Raw genomic sequence first — 20,409 nt, 5'->3', positions numbered from 1 at the left:
ATTTCGTTTCCCTAGATTCACATTTGAGGCTAACGAATTATTCAAAAATTCTCATTAAAAACAATCTCCACTTTAGCCTAACATCCATAGCCCATAACTTACCCCAAAAATTCTTATCCAACTCCCATGTCTAAGGTTGAATTGCTCCTCAGCTAGAAGAGAATAAATGTTCATTGTATTGACTTTACTCGATCTCTATCAAATGTAACACTCTTCCATGTCTTCATGAGGAATATGCGTTGCCAATATTCTAAAGCCGATTCTTTTGAAAAAGTTCTCCAAATGAGCGGCGTGTTCCAGCTCGGATCATTTGAATTCATAAAATCCTTAACTTTTTCAATTCCCGTACTCACCAATGAGACACCATTTCTTAGCTTAATTGGTAGATTCTTAACACAAATGTCTAGAATATGATTATTCTGACCATTTTCAATCATTTTGAAAAACCCATTCATGATGCATTTCCTAGCTAATAATAGTATAGATGCATACTAATGTTTTGGGGTGTGCACTGGTACAAAACCAAATCCAAACCAGGATTAGTTGGACGACTGGACAAGAATCAGGAAATTCTGTGGACCATTTTGCCTAGTCTGGTTTTGGATTGGAGTCCATATTTCTTAAAAAAAAATTAGGTTTTGCTTAGAATTAAACATATTTATAAATTTGCTACATTAAAATTTAAGAGTTCTAGAGACAATAATCCTAAAGGTACATGAGAATTAGGTTTTTAGCTTTTTAAACTTTTTTTTAACCCTTAAAATCTTTAATCACTAAAAAAAAATTCCGATCTATCGGTCGAGTTTGGAAAATTCTGGATTTAAATGGGAATGTAAACCTGGAATCACAATTCTTTATGGATCGGAGACCGAACCAAAATTCCGACTCAATCCCGCATGTTCAACTAGTATGATATCAAGATCGCATCATATCACATGTGTACCAATCACAAGGAGTTAAAGAAAAATCTGAAATACAATTTTGGAAGCTTATAAGATGTCTTTGCAAATCTTTAAATACCATACACATAATTTGTGTCCGAAAATGGATAAAACATTGGATCAAAAGAAAAAAGTTTTCAATATCTGCCAAGAGTTATTAGTACATACAAGCTACACCACACCTCCACATTGAACTTTATCTCTTTGTAACTCTATCCCTTCATTGTAAAACATTATTCTTTTCAAAGATTGGAATTATAACAAAATAAATTTAACATATAGTTCAAGTTCTTAATCTATCTCAAAATTTTCTGGTGGTTGTGGTCTTACCACACTACTCCATGCTGCCACGTGTCCTATTTTCAAGCTAAAATATACAAAATTTCGCCCATTTTGTATATTTTCCAACTTTATAATATTTCAACAGTTGACAACCCAAAGTTTTCTTCGCTACTTCACTCTAAGCAAGAACTCTCAGGTACTCGCTTCTTCAGTTCTTCTCTAATATACAAGCCTAAATTTTTCTTTTTAAAAAAGGTATCTTTATGATTATTTAAAGGAATTAGTTTACATTATAAATGATTTATGATTAAATGTGATGTTTTAGTATTGAGATTAGCGCGTTAATGGGGTTTTAATAATTTTCAGTTTTTTTTGGGTGCTGACATGTTTGATTACCCAGTTGGGATTTATGCATTTTGTTGGGGAACAATTTATTTCTGCTTGATTGATTTTGGTGATTAGCTATTTGATATTACATGTTTCTGTAGTTTGGTTGATGGAATAAGTTGATTATGGTTTTATAATTAAATTAGTTTGTTCATGAAATTCAGTTGATTGTTGTTTAATAATTTGCTTGTTAGAAAACAGGGTGTAGACGAAGAAGAAGAATAGGGATTTTCTTTGATCAACTTCTATTGATGTGTTTCAAAGATTTTGGGAATTCAAAATTTTAAAATTTCTTATGTGATAAAGGATGATTGTTGCTCCTCATATCCTAATTATTTTTGCATGTTTGAATTTGGCATGGAACTATCACTTGTTTAAGGTTGGAATTAATCAATGACCCTTTTGTCCGAATGAAATCGTTTATTCGGTCGGAGGGCATTTGATTAATTCATCGTTGATCAACTCCAATAACTTCATCATCTCGAGATGAAGTAAACTAAACAACAGGAAAAGTCAATGATTTGATTTTCTGCATGCATATTACATTTGAGTGTATGCATCTCTTCCCTTTTTGTCATTGAATGTGGACCAACTAATATCGGATTTGCTTGGTGATGATTAAGCGTGTAATATTTATGATGGAGTTTGCAGTTGTAGAACAATGATGTAGGAATGAACATATCTCGATATATACTTCTAGTCTTCTGTATAATTGATAGATTTGTCTACCATTATTGCTTATGTTATGTCTATCTTTCTTGCTGTATTTGATGTAATTACCATGTTTGGATAGGTTTTTGACTTGCGCTCATATTTCTTGCTACTTTCTAGTCTCTGTTCTTCAAGTTGAGGGATATCAGCTTGAAATCTTGGCAATAATGTCGCACAAGGGACTTGATTATGAGTTATTGAATGAAAATGTGAAGAAGTGCCAGTATGCTGTCAGGGGTGAGCTGTATCTTCGCGCTTCTGAGCTCCAGAAGGAAGGGAAGAAGGTAAATGAAATCAATGCTTTGTACTCAATTCTTGGGTTTGTCACGTTCTTGTAACTCCCACCTGAACCGTGAGTCTTTTGGTGATTTGATTACAAGTCTCTTGCATTGATTTGATTCTGTCGCACATTTATATCCGCTAATGAAAAAAATCTGCACAAGCAACCTCATCTGGGTTGGGAGTAATAACATTAGTTTGAGTGCCGTGTTTATCTTTATCTAATGCTAATGTGGCAAACAATTACTCCACAGACATTCTTTCTCAATGGTACCCCTCCTGAAGGGAATTTTTTCTCTTTCTTATACCATCTTAAACATGAGAGCCTAAGACAGGTGTCTAAGTGTCTGCTGCTTGTGCATTCCAGTGTTTGATTTTGTGAGCAATCTGGTTAACGACATATTATGTCGTTGAAACAACTTAAACGATGTCACAAGGCCAATATATTATAGGGCCCGTACTGAACTATGGTTTGAGTTGGTACTTGTGCACAGTGTTACTCCGACACCTTCATTTACCTCAAAATCAGAACACGACACTTTGCTTGGATACTTCATTTTAAACTAAAAACTTAGACTTTTTTCTACAAAATATCCGAGTCGGACACTTGGACACCCATATCCGAGTAGACACTCAATCCGTGTGTGAGTAACACAGCTTGTGCACATGTTTCATTCTAGAGATTCTAAGCTACATTGCAGTTGCACGCAAACCCAATCTTGTTCTCTAACCATTGTTGTAACCATGCAGATCATCTTCACAAATGTTGGAAATCCCCATGCATTAGGGCAGAAGCCATTGACGTTCCCGCGCCAGGTTTATCTTGATAGGATTTATGTTAATTTCTTTTAGTGGTTATATGCACTCACTGTTGGATATTCTAGCCTGTCTTCTAACTTCGAGAAATGTAATCTTCCAGGTAGTTGCTTTGTGTCAAGCCCCATTTCTACTTGATGATCCTAATGTTGGACTAGTATTCCCAGCTGATGCAATTGCAAGAGCTAAACATTACCTTGCAATGACTTCAGGCGGTCTAGGTACATAATTAACTTCTATTTTCCCATATTGATATAGAATTGGCGGAAATTCTACAAATATCTGAAATCATATGGGAAGATTACAACATGGTGGCATCTATGTTCTTTTCTATTCTTGCTCGTTTCATCTAGTCAGGGATGCGGTTGCATGCATCTTTCTTAACAGTATGTCCTACCAAAAATGGTTTTAAGCTACTTTGTTCATTAATATTAAGTCAATCTGCATTTGTCACCCAAAGCCCACGAAAGAAGAGGAGTATATATTAGCAGTTTGGGATCATTTGCCTTCATTTGGAATAACGTTGATGACACTGCTGTTATACTAAATAGTGCTGGATTGGCACAAGCATTGCCTAGTTAGCTTGCTGACTTTTGTTGATATGCCAATGTTGTCGTCTCACTTATTGAAGTCACTCCATGTTGTCGTCAAAATCTCTCTCCTAATCGCATGTGATATGGCTATTTGAACTTTGAAGTCAGTTCTTGTTTTTATAGGCTGCCTTCTGCTATAAACTTAATAGTAGTACTATATTTACTCCTAATACTTTGCTGATGTGATTCATGTAAGTAAACCTCCCTCCTTTCCTGAATCTTCCAAATGCCAATTTTACCCCTTTGTTCATGTAAATATTAAAGTAAAATCTTCTGTTAGATGAGTTTGCTTTATCTTATCTCCCCTTTCAGCAGAACATTTTCTAAGGTTAGCATGTTTTGACTATCATCTCTCTTTGTCAACCTACATTTTTCATAGTACTATTATTTGTTCACCTCTCTTGACGGATCAGCCTTTGGCTGTTTTCAGAACCTTCCTAATTTCGACCTTCTATATCAGGTTATTCTGTGGTCAACGTAAATGGGTATGTATAACATCTGCTCTTCTGTTATTGGATTAGGCGCGTACAGTGATTCAAGAGGCATTCCTGGCGTTAGGAAAGAGATTGCAGAGTTTATTGGAAGGCGGGATGGGTATCCAAGGTGATTAACTGCATGAGTGTCGTCACAATAATATGTATCATGCCGCACTCAGTCTCAACGTATCGCGGTTTGGGAACTCAAACTAGGCTAATATTCTCTCTACCTGATTGACAGTGACCCAGAACTCATTTTCCTAACTGATGGTGCCAGCAAAGGAGTGATGCAAATCTTGAATGCTATCATTCGAGGCCAAAGTGATGGGGTATTAATCTTAATATTTTTCTTCCTATTTTTCTCTTATTATCCTTTTTCTTTTAGGTTTTATTGCTTCCTCTTTTTTGGGGTTGAAGTGTGAATCTTTGATTATTATTGCCTTACTGATTCATTTTCTTCCAGATCTTAGTTCCTGTTCCTCAGTACCCACTTTATTCTGCTACGATTTCATTATTGGGTGGTTCTCTTGTTCCTTATTATCTGGAGGAGACAGCTAATTGGGGTCTTGATATCAACAATCTCCGTGATTCAATTCGACAAGCCACATTTAAAGGAATTACTGTAAGTAATTCTTGCAGCATCCTGTTTGATGTGTGGAATGATGAGAATTTATAATTAATTCAGTCAAAAGTACATTGTAGGAAAGCTATTGTATGATGCATAATAGTTATTCCTAAGAGATTTATCCTCTCTTGTAAACCGACAAAATTACTTTAGTTTAGTATGCAATAGTTAAGGGTCAAAGTTGAGATTGCTGGACTATGTATGTGAAGTAATTACTATGATTATCTCTGCTAATAGGAGTATATCTGATTGTTATTGTATGATTCACTTGCATTCTGATACTATACCTAATGAAGTGATCAATGAATAATTAACTTCTGAAATCTGGTAGATATTTCAAATTGGTTAATAACTTAATGTTTTGCAAGATAGTGCACCTTACTGTAAACAATCTTGTTGATCAGGTACGTGCAATGGTCATTATAAACCCTGGAAATCCTACGGGGCAATGCCTCAGTGAAGCCAATTTAAAAGAAATAGTGAATTTCTGTATCCAAGAGAAGTTGGTGCTTATAGCTGATGAAGTATATCAACAGAACATATACCAAGATGAGCGCCCCTTTATAAGCGCAAGAAAGGTATGTCCATCCTTCAGTAAGTCAGTGGTTGGAAAAAGGCAGTATGGGTTTTCTTTTATGTTATTGCCCCAAATTTACCTGATGTTCTATTCCTGGAAGGTTTTAATGAACATGGGCTTACCAATGAGCAAGGAGCTCCAGCTTGTGTCTTTCCACACAGTATCAAAAGGATATTGGGGTGAATGTGGACAGAGGGGTGGATACTTTGAGATGACAAACATTCCCCAAGAGGTTTGTCTTTGTCTCATTTTGTTTGCTCGAGTCATGATTTATTACTCTGTTCTCTGTCTGTGGCGTCCATAGCATTTACAAAGCTTCTAAATCCATTTTGTGGCACTAGTCAGTCCTTTCAGCTAGATTTATGAAAATCCAATAGGTCTCTAACTTAAGGGGGTATTAGATACAGTAGTATATTTTTAATACTAATTATGCTGTTTTATTTGCTTTCAACAAAGGGAGGAAAATTACAAACAAAGATACATCTCAAAAACAAACAAATAAAAATAAAGAATAGACTACCAAATGAAGATTTTGTGAGGAAGAGGAATATGATATTTGAATTGGTTTTATATGATAGTAGAAGGAATATACCTTTTACTTGGTAGGCAGGGCCGAGGAGGGGATCTTAGATCTAAGCTGCTTTTGTGCTTTACGGTGGACTAGTTGTGAATGTTTTGTCCATCAGCTAGGAACGGCAATGCATTGGGCTCGAAGCGAATTATGCGTAATCCGACTTCGACTCAACAAGAAAATCGAATTTTGAATTCGGCTCCGACTCCGACATCCGACTCCGATAATCCGAATAGAACCCGACTTAAAAATCCTAACCACCGACTTCAACCCGACCCTACTTCGATCTTTTTCTCTGCCCCCTTTTTTTTTAATAGAAAAATCTTGATATAATACAAATAATTTAATTATTACTATTTATAATACATGATATGATGTGTGTGGCTATATATCTTTTGGCTTATACATAAGATGATATTAATATAATAACAAAACCAATCGCCTCAAAATTGTGGTCAGAGAGTATCCATACATAATATATTAATGTAAAAAAAATAAAGACTAATTGCCTAAAAGTCGGAGTCGGATCAGATATTCGGATTTTTAATGAGATCCGACTCCGACCCTTATCCAACCGGGACTTGGCTTGGATTTTTTCCTTCGGATAAGATCGGACTAGTGCTAGATCCGGATTGAATTGCCATCCCTACTGCCAGCAGCCCAAACAGCTTTGGTGATTGATGGAAGCAAACAGAGAAAAAAAGTTCTTACATGACAAGAATTCGATAATTGTAACAAGTGACTTGGCCTAATGTCAAAGTTAAACATACAAAGTTGTAACAGCGGAAATCAAGCAACAAAGACCCTTTTTATTGTCTTGAATGGATAAAACAAAGTGTGGTGATAACCTTAGCAAGAGATCATAGTACTTTTTGAGCTTCATTATCGCAAGCCTTCTGTTTTTGTGTTTACTTCAAGGAAAAATAATCATGGACGTGGTCACGTTCGCGGTAACTGTTCCGTTGTCGCAGAAGCATCTTGGAACGAATGAATTGATTGCAACTGGACAGATTTTCAGTTTCATAACTTATCTTTACACTGTAGAAAGCAACTAGAGTAGAAATTGCATGTCATCTCTGATTTTGTTGGTCACTTGCAGTCAGTTGATGAAATATACAAGATTGCATCAATCGCACTAAGTCCTAATGTACCAGGGCAAATATTTGTAAGTTTCTCCTACTTATTTTGCAGTTTCCCATGCTCTAATTTCACAATGGTTGAGATTCTGGATCCTGTATTTATGTCATCGCCTCTCTTTCTTCTTTGATAGCTAGGATTGATGGTCAATCCTCCAAAGCCAGGGGATATTTCATATCTCAGATATGAACAAGAGAGGTAAAGGGTCTTCACTCAATTTTTTTTTATATCTAGATGACATGTACTCTCCCTTGCGCTTCTATTTACCATTTCAACTAGGAGGAAACAACTCTCACGATACAGTGAAACAGAGGACTTTATGTCTTGTTTGTTCGGGGGATAATTGGGAGTAGAATGTGGGATGGGGATGGGAACCCAGAAGGATTGATGTAAATACATCAAGTTTATGCTTTGCTATAAAGTGTTTATCACTTTATTGCTTTGCTATAAAGTGTTTATGCTTTGGTGTATGGTGGTTTTATCTCTGAGTTATTATGTTGCTTTGATATCCCTACATACCAATGCATATCCAAATATACCAAAGCATAAACACTATAATTTTGTGTTAGATGCAGTTTTGGCATCTAACTATTGCAGATTTATACATGGGATGGTAGGTATTAGGGGCATGGGAATTTTGATAGACTAAAAATTGACCATGTTGCTATCAATGAGAGGAAGGAAGGAGGGTAATATATAGGGTAGCTTGGTGATTTTCTGATGTGTCCCAATCTATTTTCAACCCAGACAACATAATGGCACTATTTTAATGAAAGTCCACAAATTCTCAATCCTAATCCCAATCCCACTCTCTGATCCTGAATTTCTCATTACCAAAACCATATACCCCGTTAAGTTATTGTAATCAGGAAAAATAAAATTTTGTAGGGCTTGGTACAGTTTTTAGGTTGGGAGAAGATATATTGTGCATGGTTTTTGAACAATTATTCTTTTGTGCATTTTGAGTTTTATATAGTAAAATGCATTAAATTTGCAGCAAAGGGATCCTGGAATCATTGAGGAAGAGAGCGCGAATAATGACAGATGGATTTAACAGCTGTAGAAATGTTGTCTGCAATTTTACTGAAGGTAATGACTATTTCTTCCAAGGGCTTTTATCTATCTGGGGTGTTTGTTTGGTCCATTTCTTTCTTCTTCTGGACAGAAATTCAACTGTGACCTTAATCCTTAATGCAGGTGCCATGTACTCCTTCCCTCAAATATGCTTGCCACCCAAGGCAATAGAGGACGCCAAGAAGGCTGGGAAACACCCTGATGTTTTCTACTGTCTCAAGCTCTTGGAAGCCACCGGCATCTCCACCGTTCCTGGATCAGGGTTTGGGCAGAAAGAAGGGTATTCAAACATTACATCTGTCTTTTCAAACTATCATGCAATCTCGGCTCTCATAGTTTAAATCCTTTTCTTTATTCCAGAACCGGATTTTGTAGTACTCAAAATCTGTTTTCTTTTTCCCCCATACTTAGTGCTCTCGATACCTGAACAGAGTTTATCTTGAATAAACTACGTAGTGTTCCGTAATTGGGTATGATATGCACTGACTCGGATTCAATGAAGCCACAGAATAAACAGTCAACAAAAGTTTATGATTCAGCTAGGAAATCTTTATCCTTCTCCAATATTTTTGTAGGAATGGTTCTTTTTTTGTTAGCCTTTGGAGTTTTTACTGGGAGAACGGGAGTCAAATTTGTAAATTCTACATCATATCTACCACTTTTAATTAGCGTTTTCTGGAGTCCTTTCCTAGGGAAGAGCAGCTGCCTCAACTTAGAATATACCTTGGTCTCGCATACTTGGTCACTCTTTAAGCATGTTAGATTAGGAGGAAAACAGTTTAGAGGATAAGTAATTTTCCCAAGGATAGAAAACACCATTTTCCTTTCTATAGAAATGAAGTCCGCATTCTCCTCCCTATTCCTACCTTCCTATTTCTCTTCTGCTGTCCATTTTAATTTTTCTTTTCTCTAACTTTCATTTTGAGGAACCGAATGGAGGTAATTAATATACCATTGTGTTTGTTTTTCGAAATCGCTTCTCATGAATTTTTAACTCTTTTGTTTTTTTGCTGTGTTTCCTGCCTCCTGTACCAACGCCTCCCCTCAATCCATGTGTTGCTGATTAGGCTATATTCATTTTGTAACAGGGTGTTTCACATGAGAACTACCATCCTACCAGCTGAGGAAGACATGCCTGCTATCATGGACAGCTTTAAGAAGTTCAATGATGCATTTATGGAGCAGTATGAAGACCACCGAGGATACTCGAGGATGTGATACTGTGAGAGATTTCCTTGAAATCACTTCTTTTATTGCTTGTCATGAACAAATTAATGTATGTATACCCTCCCCCCCTTCACCCCCCAAGTGGTGCTTGTAAAATTTAAGGCGAATTTGATGTAAACTATGCAACCCATGATTGCAAACTTTGAATGATCTGTAAACAAATTAGTCCCTTTCATTTTCACCTTGTGACTTTGAGGTTATACGTAGACCTTCCAGCTGCTGTTCTTGGGAAGTGGAAATTCCACCCACCCACTGGCAAGGACTTGGTTTGGAAAGTTACTTATCAGAGATTTCAGTTCAGTACGACCCTTTTCCTTGCCATATTATTTTTTTTTTCTAAATAAAGTATCGTAATACACAGTGGTGGATTTTGACCAACTATTTAACAGGAGACAAGTAGATAAATTTTTGATGAATAAAAATGCTTATAAAAGTATACCAAAGTTTAATATACTATTATTAATAACCGCAAAGAAGTTGTAGGCTTGTAGCTAATGTAGTTATTCTAATTATTAATGACCGCAAGAAGTTGTAGCTAATGCAATTATTCTAAATCTCAATTGTACTCATTCAAATTCTAACCAACTTTTTTCATTTATATGTTTGACCATTATCAAATTTTCAAGGAATTCAAAAAAATAGCTCATAAGTGGATGAATTTTTAAGAAATTGCACGATTAGTTGATCATTAGTAAATAAACTTTCAAACTGATTTTAAGTCACAACAAAAAAAGTAGCTTATATTATATGATTGTTAGGAATGATTTGAGAAAAAAAGTACGAATGACAGTGGGAGAAACATAAGCTTTGTTTTTTTTTTTTTTTTTGAAAAAAAAAATAGTAACAATAGTGAAAAAATCGTAAAAGAAACAAAGACACTTAAAATAAAGAGAGAAGAAACTTTGTAGACATAGAGGTAAACTTAAAAGAAAAACACTAATAAATATAATGAGAAGAAACTTTGATAAACAAAAGAAACCCCAGATGTAGGTTGGCAGGTTGCAGGATTCCAACATTCAATCTAAGTTTTTCCTTGGTACCTAAACTATCCTTCCCACGACGTACCAACAAAGATGTGTGAAATGTATCGTAATACACAATAGATGAAGTCGTCAATAGAGTATAGAGTATTTTTTTTTTTTTGGATTGGGAAATTAAGTCAGCCCAACGGCTAACCCCTACAAAGGCTACTAGCCTTGTAGGAACTACCAACACGTTGGTTGGTAATGCATGCAAAGCATGCTAAGGATACCCCAACATAATGTTGGGGGTAAGGATCGAACCCCTGACCTCAGAGATCAGAGGGGAATGCTCTACTACATGAGCTAGCTCCTCATCCTTTAGAGTATAGAGTATAGGGTTAGAAAAAAGAGGGAGGTACAATGGTACATAAAAAAGGAGATATAGGAATAGGATGAACATTTCTCACATGTGTTCAGTAACTATCCCTATTCCCTCCCACCACCAACAAATATATACGTTCATTCTCTTCATCGCTATCCACTTATCCCACGTCAATAAAGTCAGATTCTGCTTAACTTATTCATAATTTTTGGTATTGATCCAAAAGAAACAAGTCCATAGTCATCGAAGTACAAATTATGAGGGTTAGGGTTTCATGTTTTTCAAGGAAGATACACGCTTTCTTTCAAGGGAGAGTATTTAGTTTACATATGTCTGACTTTTTGTTGCATGAATACATGAAGATCTTTGTGAACAAATTTATGTGTTTCGTTTTTTCTATACATAAAATTAAGCACGTACCGTGTACATATATGACTAGTAAGATTATGAGTGAGTATGGTAGTATGAAGGGGTGAAAAAAAGACATATATTTTTGACTCGAAATCGATGATAAATTTCAAAGTTTTGAAATTTGAAAATTCAACTAAAAACTAAATTAAAACTAGCTAGACAATAAATTTGAAACAAAAGTTTGAAACTTACTTTCACTAAATTTTCCTTAGTTACAAATATAACAATACAAACAAATTTGAGAAAATTGATCTCATTATGAGTCTTCCGTTCTACAAAATACGGGGAACACAAGTTATTTACTATTCCATTAGTTGAGATGGTTTTTGAAAATGACGTTTTGACATTATTCAAAAATTTGTAAGATAAATTTCACTAATGTTTTGTCACAAAACACGTTAATTGATAGGCTAAACCAACTTTGTGAGTGACTCCATATCTCTTCAGTAAAGCTTTGAAGGTTCGCTGGTGAAAGTGAGATCCCCCATCACTGATCAAGAATCTCGGGACTCCGAATCGAGGGAAAATGACCTTCTTGAAGAGCTTCATGACTACCTTAGAATCATTGGTAATGGAAGCCACAGCTTCAACCCACTTAGTCACATAATCCACAACAACCAAAATATCCTGTTCCCACAAGAAGAAGGGAAAGGTCCCATGAAATCAATCCCCATACATCAAAGGGTTCAATCTCCAAAATACCCATCTGGGGCATCTCCTGCCTCTTTGAAATATTACCCGTTGGCATTCATCACAAGAGAGACAAAAAACACGAGCATCTTTGAAAATGGTAGGCCAATAAAAACCACTCTGGAGAACTCTATAAGCGGTGGCTTGTGAGCCCAGATGTCCACTCAAGGCATACTATGACAATGTTGGAGAATGCCAACTACCTCCCAATCAGCTATACATCGTCGGAACAAGCCATCTGAACACTTCTTGTATAAGAGTGGGTCATCCCAAAAATAATGCTTGGCATCATGATAGAACTTCTTGCGCTGTTGGTATGTCAAATCAGGAGGATGAGAACCACTAACACAATAATTAGCAAAATCAGCATACCATGGAGATTGAGTAGACACAGCAAAAAGATGGTCATCTGGAAAAGCATCATCTATGGGACCGTCAGCACTTGACTCAAACCTCAACCGGGAGAGATGATCTGCAACTACATTCTCAGCACCTTTCTTGTCACGGATCTCCAAATCAAACTCTTGTAGTAACAGTATTCATCGTATTAGTCGTGGTTTGGCCTCTTTCTTGGCCAAGAGATATTTCAGCGCAGCATGGTCAGTATGGACAATCACTTTCGAACCTATGAGGTAGGTCCGAAACTTGTCAAGATCATACACAATGGCCAACAACTCTTTCTCTGTAGTAGCATAATTGACCTGGGCCTCATCTAAGGTCTTGCTGGCATAGTAGATGGCATGGAGGACTTTGTTTTTCCGTTGACCAAGCACAGCACCAACCGCATAATCGCTAGCATCACACATGATCTCGAAAGGAAGACTCCAGTCTGGAGGTTGTATGATAGGGGCAGTGATCAATGCTTCCTTAATCCTGTCAAAAGACTCCACACACGCATCAGTAAAATCAAAGGTGGCATCCTTGAGCAACAATTGAGTAAGGGGTTTCGCAATTTTTGAAAAGTCTTTTATAAATCTGCGATAGAAACCCGCGTGACCCAGAAAACTCCTCACTCCCTTGACATTCACAGGAGGAGGAAGTTTCTCAATCACCTCAATTTTTGCTCTGTCCACCTGGGTGCCACGCTCAGATATAGGTGTCCAAGTACCACTCCGTCATTCACCATGAAGTGACTTTTCCCAATTAAGAACCAGATTAACCTCAGAACAACGTTTCAGAATTTTAGAGAGATTATGCAAACACACATCAAAGTCAGAACCATAAACACTAAAATCATCCATAAATACCTCCATGATATTTTCGATGAAATCAGAAAAAATGGCCATCATACATCTCTGAAATGTGGCAGGGGCGTTGCACAAACCAAATGGCATTCTGCGATATGCAAAAGTGCCATAGGGGTAAGTGAACGTCGTCTTCTCCTGATCAGCTGGATGAATGGGAATCTGAAAGAAACCTGAATATCCATCCAAATAACAGAAAAAGTTATGTTTTGCTAATCTTTCTAACATCTGATCAATAAAAGGGAGAGGGAAATGATCTTTCAGAGTGGCAGTGTTTAATCTGCGATAGTCAATACACAACCGCCAACCTGTAACAGTACGAGTAGGAATTAGTTCATCCTTATCATTCTTAACAACAGTAGTCCCCCCCTTTTTAGGAACAACTTGAACCGGGCTCACCCACTTAGAATCTGAGATGGGGTAGATGATGCCCGCGTCAAGTAGTTTCATAATTTCCTTTTTCACCACCTCTTGCATATTAGGATTCAAACGTCTTTGAGGTTGTATGCAAGGGCGGTGATTTTCTTCCAAATTAATTCTATGCATGCAGAAATCAGGACTAATGCCCTTTAGATCATCAATACTATACCCAATAGCCTTCTTGTGCATGCGAAGCACTGTAAGAAGTTGTGAAAGCTGGCTATCTGTGAGTTTAGTACTGACAATCACAGGACATTCCTCAGCATCATCAAGAAATGCATATTTGAGGTGAGAAGGTAAAGGTTTAAGTTCTAACTTCTTTACCTGTGGTTCGGAAATAGAGCAAATAGTCTCCATTACCTTACAATCTGCTACCGTATCAATGTGAAGATCATCAGTGAGATCAAGACTTGTCTCCAATAATTCATCTGACAGAAATTGTGAAAAACTTACTCCAGAGATCTCATCAAGTATGTCAATCCTGCAACATGTGTGCTCAAGTATAGGAGACTTAATAGCATTGGTTAACTTAAAAGTAATAGTATCATCACCAACACTCAAAGTTAGAGAGCCAGATTTTACATCAATAACAGCACCAGCAGTACATAAAAAGGTCTACCCAAAATAATGGGAATTTGACTTCTTCTTCCATATCAAGTACTACAAAGTCCACAGGAATATAAATTTTCCAATCTAACAGGGACATCCTCTAAAATACCCAAAGGATACTTCACAGATCGATCAGCCATCTGTAAAGTAATCTGTGTGCACTTTAAAGCACCCAAGTTCAGTTTATTACAGACAATAAAGGCATAACAGATACACTAGCACCTAGATCACAAAGCCTTATCTATAAACAAAGCACCCACATGACAGGGATGGAAAAATACCAGGATCTTTTAATTTGGGTGGAATTTTATTTTGCAGAACAGCATGCATTCTTCAGTTAAAGCAACCCTATCTATCCACCAAAATCTTTCTTTTTAGTTATCATATCTTTTAGAAACTTGGCATACACAGGTACTTGAGAAATTAAATCAGTGAAAGGAACTGTTACCTCAAGATTTTTGACCATAGACATAAATTTTCCAAGTTGTTGATCGACCTTTGATTTTTGCATCCTATGGGGAGAAGGTAGTGGTGGAGTAGGAGAATCAGTAACCTTCTCCTTGCGTTTCTCTGCGTCATCCACTTTCCCGCGCTCAACTTCAGTTCTGGAGCTATCCTCACCTTCATTGTCATCCACAGAATCATTCTAAACTGGAGGTATTGAATCATCAGTAGGCATAGGTGGGGCATCATATTGTGTACCGCTTCGAAGAGTGACAGTATTAGCAGTTTCTTTAGGAATTGGTTGCCCCGGCAGATGACCTGGTTGCCTTTGTGCATTATTTCCAGCCACCTGAGCAAGTTGAGTCTCCAAATGCTTGGTGGTGTTCTTCAGCTCCTTGATGCTCTCCTCATGATTTTTCTGCATAGAAACCATCATTTTCATTAGATCAGACATAGTAGGCTCTTGAGAGCTGTTATTATGAGGAGCTTGCTGCTGATAGCCTTGGGGTGAAGGCCTATGGAAACCAGGAGGGAGGTTCTGAGGAGCCCCTTGATAATATGGTTGTCTAGCAGCATGTTGTGGTGGGTTTTGATGTGGTGGTTGGTAGGAAGATTGTGGTGGAGGTTGAGGATTTTGGACATTGTTGCTTTTATAGGAGAAATTGGGGTGATCTCTCCAACCTGGGTTGTAAGTGTTAGAATAGGGGTTGTGTGGTCTCTGCTGAAAAGCATTGGCATGCTCCATCTGATTCCACAACAAGAATACGCCTTTTTAGCGTCTGAATTTAGCGTCCGACAGAATAAGTGGACGGTAAATTGAAAATTAGCGTCTGATATATGACAGACGCAGATTAGCGTCTGCTTTCTTGTTTTTTAGCGTCCGTTCTTGTAAACAGACACTAATTAGCGTCCGTTTACAAAAGCGGACACTAATTAGCGTCCGTTTAGTAAATTAGCGTCCGTGTAGCAGATGCTAATTTATTTGCCTTACCAAAACAATCGACCAAACCGTCCACTTCCATAACCCTAAATAAGAAATTAAATCCTCTCTCTCACTCAATTCTCTCTCACCTCAATTCTTTCCTCTGTCTAACTCTACATCTCACCTCAAATTCTCTCGTTTAGATCTGGTATCATCGTCGTCGCTTCTGTCTCTGAGCATCATCGCCGTCTTCAAGCATCACCGCCGCTTCTTTATCAGGTATATTTTATTTTATTTTTAATTGTCGTTTGAATTTTCATTTTTGGATTTTCAGTTTTTGAATTCTCAGTTTTTGGATTTTCAATTTTCGTTTCTGAATTTTCGTTTGGATTTCGGTTTTTCAATTTTCAATTTTTTTATTTTCGCTTTTTAAATTTTTCAATTTTCAATTTTTTTATTTTCGCTTTTTAAATTTTCAGTTTCTTAATTTTCTTTTTTTGAATTTTCATTTTTGGTTTTAAATTTTCAGTTTTTGAATTATCGCTTTTTAAAATTTTAGTTTTTGAATTTTTGTTTTCAATTTTCGTTTTTGGATCTTCGTTTTTGGATCTTCATTTTCGCTGTTGTTTTGTTTTGCGTTTTTCGATCTGTTGTTTTGGTTTGGGTGGGTTTGTTCGTGGGGTTGTAGTGGTTTTTACAGGTGTTTTCTGAGTTATAATGTGTGTTTTTTTTTTGTGGTGTAGGAGTGTTGGAAAGCGGGTTAAAAGCGCGGTGTTATGGGTGTCGGTAACTGCAGTGATTTGTGGGCTTGTGCTGGGAATTTTATATGGTGAGTTATTGATCTTTACTGTGGTTTTGATTAGTAATTAATTGTGCATTTTTTAATGTGATGTAAGAGAATCATTATCGACGAGCTGTGTTTGAATGGGATGAATGAAGTAATTTGATTGATGGGAGGAGGTGGCTGTTAGGACTTGGTGGAGGAATAGTTCATTACTCTGACTATTGTTGCTCTGATCTTTTGTCTATGTTGCGGCACCGGTGTTAGATTTAGGTGTGATCATAGATTATTAGTAGAAAGCCTTGGTAAAAGTAGACATGTTCGTGTCGGACTTTGACACTGTATAAGAGTCTCACACTTGGAAAGTCTGATTAAGTTAGTGCAGACTCTAGGTGGGAGTAGGGGAACATAAACTCCAGTTTCTTTCCTAATACTGATAGTTTAGTAACCTCCTATATTAGTTTTCATGATTAATATGATGTGGGAATTGATTCCTCTCGTTTGAAGTATGGCTTTTTAGGTGAAGTTTTCACCCATTGAACAGGTGAACTTTTATGTTTTGCTTATGATAGAATAACTGATATAGCCTTGGTGCAATAACTGCAATTTGGGAGTGAGGCTGACCATATTTTCCCCCTCACTAACCCTGCCTGAGGCACTATGTTGCAAACTAATTTTTTTACGGCCTCATATATAACTGCATTCCATTTTTGAATCAGTAAGCATGTATCTTCAATTCTGCTATCTTCATTGAGTTTGTGTCTTTGTGACACGACAATCATTGGTCTTACTGTAATAAACATGTCTGATAGTCTTTTGTGGCTTCTATAAGGAGTATGATGAATCTGTGATGGGACTTGGTAGTGCTATCAGCTATGCATTTTTGGCATTGAAACTTTGGAAGTGCACTTCGTTGGAGGCTCTTGTGGAAAGTAACTGAAAAGGCTAAAAGAGTGTGTTTATGTTACGTAAAGTGCGATTTTAAATTTAAACTAGATGAAACTCAAAAAATGGTAAACAACAATGCCAAAACTTGAATTCAAATAGTAAGACCCAAACTGAAGTTAGGATTTTATTTGTGGTGGTCGCACACATAGATTCTTTTCCATGTTTTATCTTGTTTTTTGATGCATATATCATAACTGTGAAATGATGTTATTGCGTTAAGATATGATTCAAATGTTTTTTTTCTTAGGTTGATTGGGGTTTTAATTTAGTGGATTTATTGTTTGGTAAAAAAAAAAAGGGGTGGAATCTTTTTTTTTATTTTTTTGTAGAATTGGTTTTTAATTGATGTTTGTTTTGTACGAGTATGAGTTTGTTGTGCTATAAGAATGGATTGTAAAAGGGGATTAAGGGAAGAATTAATGTGTAGGTAATTGCCTATTGGGAACAGGTTGAAGAGGCATTAATTTTAGTAGACAATTTCAGAAGAATGCAGCTTCAGGATGACCGATTGGCTTAGACTTCCCTTTTGTTTTTTTTTTGTTTTGAGTGGGTGAGTCGGGTCGTGTGGGTGATGGGGGGCTGGGTCGTTGGTTGTGTTAGGGTTTGGGTGGACTGGGTGGTGGGTTAGGCTGGCTCGGGTGGAGGTAGGGGTAAAATAGGTTCGAGATTTATTTAGTTATTCATTCAATTCTTGTTAATTAATAATTTTTTTTTCTAGTTAATTTCATTAATTTCTTTGTTTTTGTTGATTTGCAGGGTTATGAGATTTGCGTTTGAGTTCCAGATTTGAAGTTGGTTTCGATCCAAATACCAGATTTGAAGTCTTTTTTTTCCAAATTTTTGTTGTGGAGTTTAAATTAGTGTACATGTAATTATATGAGATTTGTATTAGATTTTGTTCTAAATATACTAGAATTTAGTTCTAGAATTATTTTTTCACTTGTATCTACATTTATTATCAATAATAATTGAATTGATTAATTTGTTTGCCTTAATAAAGAAGTATGGTATTTGCATCATTTCATATCTTATTAAATTTAATATCAATTAATTAAAAGAAAAAAGCTTCCAAGTGTAGCGTTGTGAAAACGGTTAATTAGCGACTGCCAAGGAATTAGCGACTGTAGTTGGCGGTCGCTAGTCGCTAATTAGCGACTGCCGAGAGCGGTCGCTAATTAGCGACTGCATGGGGCGGTCGCTAATTAGCGACTGTCTGGAGCGGTTGCTAATGCCTAGGGCGGTCGCTAATTAGCGACTCTCGAACAAGCGGTCGCTATATTTGATATATCGGACGCTAATTTGCGGACGCTATTTGGAGAATTAGTGACCAAGGGTTTTGCATCAGCCATTTAGCGTCCGTCGGCGGACGCTAATATATTTAGCGTCCGATTCTGTGTTTTTAGCGTCTGATTTTTGCGGACGCTAAAGGCTGACATTCTTGTTGTGTTCGGATCAGGTTGACTGTAGGAACAATCATGACCAAAGTGGCCTTGAATACCACACACTTCACAAAAGGAGGAAGTAATAGGAGCCATGGAGGACATCGCATTAATACTCATGGGAGGAATACTAGACTGCGAAGATTTCAGTGAGTCCATCTTCATGCTCAACTGTGCTACTTGTGAGGACAACAAAGCATATGCATCAGCATTCAACTTCTTCTTTGTAGTGGTCCTGGAGGAACTATGATCATTCGCTGCTAAGTTGGCCAGAAAATCGTATCCTTCATCTACCCCCTTATCTAGGAAGACACCCCCTGCAGATGAATCAATCGTGCTCTTGATATGAGGTTGTAGACCATTGTAGAAGGCTTGGCTGATGAACCACTTATCCAAATTGTGGTGTGGACATTCTCGCTGCAGATCCTTAAACATATTCCATGCTTCCTTCAGTGTTTCATCGGGTTCTTGTTGGAAGGTGGCAAGCTTGTGTCGTATTTCTGCAGTCTTGGTGGGAGGGTAGTACTCTTTCAGGAATGCTTCAGATATAGCACTCCACTCAGTTTCATTGACATCGTTCAGCCACTTCTGTGTCTTGTCCTTTAATGAAAATTCAAAGACCATGACCTTCAACTGATCAGGAGTGACCCCTTGGTGCTTAACGGTACGACAGAGTTGTTGAAACCGTTGTAAATGATTTGCAGGGTCTTCAGATGGATGCCCGCCAAACTGATTCTGCTGAATCATGTTGATGAGGGCAGGCTTGAATTCGAAGTTGGCTGCTTGTATATCAGGTATAGTAGGGCCTGTGGGAACATTGCCAGGAGAAGGTACCCCATAAGATTTCAGCGACTTAGGGGGTATAATTGGTTCAGTTGGTTCTTCCGTGGCTTTTTCCTGATTAGCAGACTGCTTTTTCTTCTTTTGTGTCTTCTTGAGCTGCCAGATGGTTTTCTCAAGATCAGGATCAGTCTGAACTGGAGAACCTGTTCTTTTAGTCCTGGGCATAAAAGAAACAAAGAAAAATGTGCAGTGAGATGGCCTCAATTGGAACTTGAAGTTCCAATGAGACAGCAGAAATAGTCAAAGAATTAATCAGAAAGCTATAGAAACTAGTCGTCTCCCCGGCAACGGCGCCAAAATTTGATAGGTTGTCGTACACCCGTCAAAAATAATTCCTGCAAAACTTTCTAACAATGTAGTAGGGTAAGTAGGGTCGAATCCATAGAGAGATGGTCGTTTTAATCTAGTTTCTAAGGTATAGAAAAACTAAACAATATCACAAATATCTGAATTAAAGTTCTAAACTAATCAAACTACGAAAATCAAACTAAAAAGGATCTAGGGTAATGGTTCACCATGTTTATAACTATAATCTATCAAAATATTATCACAGTTCAATTAATCATATATCTAGAGCACAGGTTAATCCTTGGTCAGGCACTAACGCTCTCAAATCAA

The 20,409-nt window shown here is 37.1% G+C and overlaps 2 protein-coding genes across 4 annotated transcripts; one reads left to right on the top strand and one right to left on the bottom strand.

The window, feature by feature from the left end:
- The first annotated feature begins 1,259 nt into the window (after nt 1-1,259).
- On the top strand, nt 1,260-9,877 carry LOC104897276 (glutamate--glyoxylate aminotransferase 2). 3 transcript variants are annotated; one of them, XM_010684124.4, is made up of 14 exons: nt 1,260-1,419; nt 2,442-2,605; nt 3,351-3,416; nt 3,520-3,637; nt 4,531-4,612; nt 4,727-4,814; nt 4,949-5,107; nt 5,515-5,688; nt 5,788-5,919; nt 7,358-7,423; nt 7,529-7,593; nt 8,393-8,484; nt 8,593-8,749; nt 9,558-9,877. In XM_010684124.4, exons 2-14 carry the CDS (start codon nt 2,489-2,491, stop codon nt 9,685-9,687), a joined length of 1,446 nt encoding a protein of 481 aa, XP_010682426.2. In that variant the 5' UTR covers nt 1,260-1,419; nt 2,442-2,488; the 3' UTR covers nt 9,688-9,877. The 3 variants fall into 3 exon arrangements, with proteins under 3 accessions (XP_010682426.2, XP_048502246.1, XP_010682427.2); XM_048646289.2 differs by having other exon boundaries at nt 1,278-1,419; nt 2,404-2,605; XM_010684125.4 differs by lacking the exon at nt 1,260-1,419 and adding an exon at nt 1,455-1,478.
- A 1,949-nt stretch (nt 9,878-11,826) lies between these two features.
- LOC130591881 (uncharacterized) lies at nt 11,827-19,572 on the bottom strand. Its single transcript, XM_057395828.1, has 7 exons — nt 19,080-19,572; nt 14,863-15,035; nt 14,504-14,575; nt 13,302-14,420; nt 12,767-13,214; nt 12,345-12,664; nt 11,827-12,078 (listed from the first exon to the last, which is right to left on the bottom strand). The coding sequence occupies exons 1-7, from the start codon at nt 19,570-19,572 to the stop codon at nt 11,827-11,829; spliced, it is 2,877 nt and encodes a 958-aa protein (XP_057251811.1).
- Nucleotides 19,573-20,409: the final 837 nt, after the last annotated feature.

The sequence above is a fragment of the Beta vulgaris genome, chromosome 6 (genome assembly GCF_026745355.1).
Source record: "Beta vulgaris subsp. vulgaris cultivar EL10 chromosome 6, EL10.2, whole genome shotgun sequence".
Taxonomy (NCBI): Eukaryota; Viridiplantae; Streptophyta; class Magnoliopsida; order Caryophyllales; family Amaranthaceae; genus Beta; species Beta vulgaris.
Note: the sequence above shows the minus strand (reverse complement) of the source record. Positions and strands in the feature narration are given on the sequence as shown.

Excerpts from the sequence above, each read along its gene's own strand:
- LOC104897276 (XM_010684124.4), top strand. The coding sequence starts at position 2,489 with ATGTCGCACAAGGGACTTGATTATGAGTTATTGAATGAAAATGTGAAG. Across the intron at positions 4,613-4,726 it reads AGGCGGGATGGGTATCCAAG|TGACCCAGAACTCATTTTCC; the intron begins GTGATTAACTGC and ends CCTGATTGACAG. Across the intron at positions 7,594-8,392 it reads CTCAGATATGAACAAGAGAG|CAAAGGGATCCTGGAATCAT; the intron begins GTAAAGGGTCTT and ends TTAAATTTGCAG.
- LOC130591881 (XM_057395828.1), bottom strand. The coding sequence starts at position 19,572 with ATGGTCTTTGAATTTTCATTAAAGGACAAGACACAGAAGTGGCTGAAC. Across the intron at positions 14,576-14,862 it reads CTATGGTCAAAAATCTTGAG|TGCACACAGATTACTTTACA; the intron begins GTAACAGTTCCT and ends GGTGCTTTAAAG. Across the intron at positions 12,665-12,766 it reads GTTTCGGACCTACCTCATAG|AGTTTGATTTGGAGATCCGT; the intron begins GTTCGAAAGTGA and ends TGTTACTACAAG.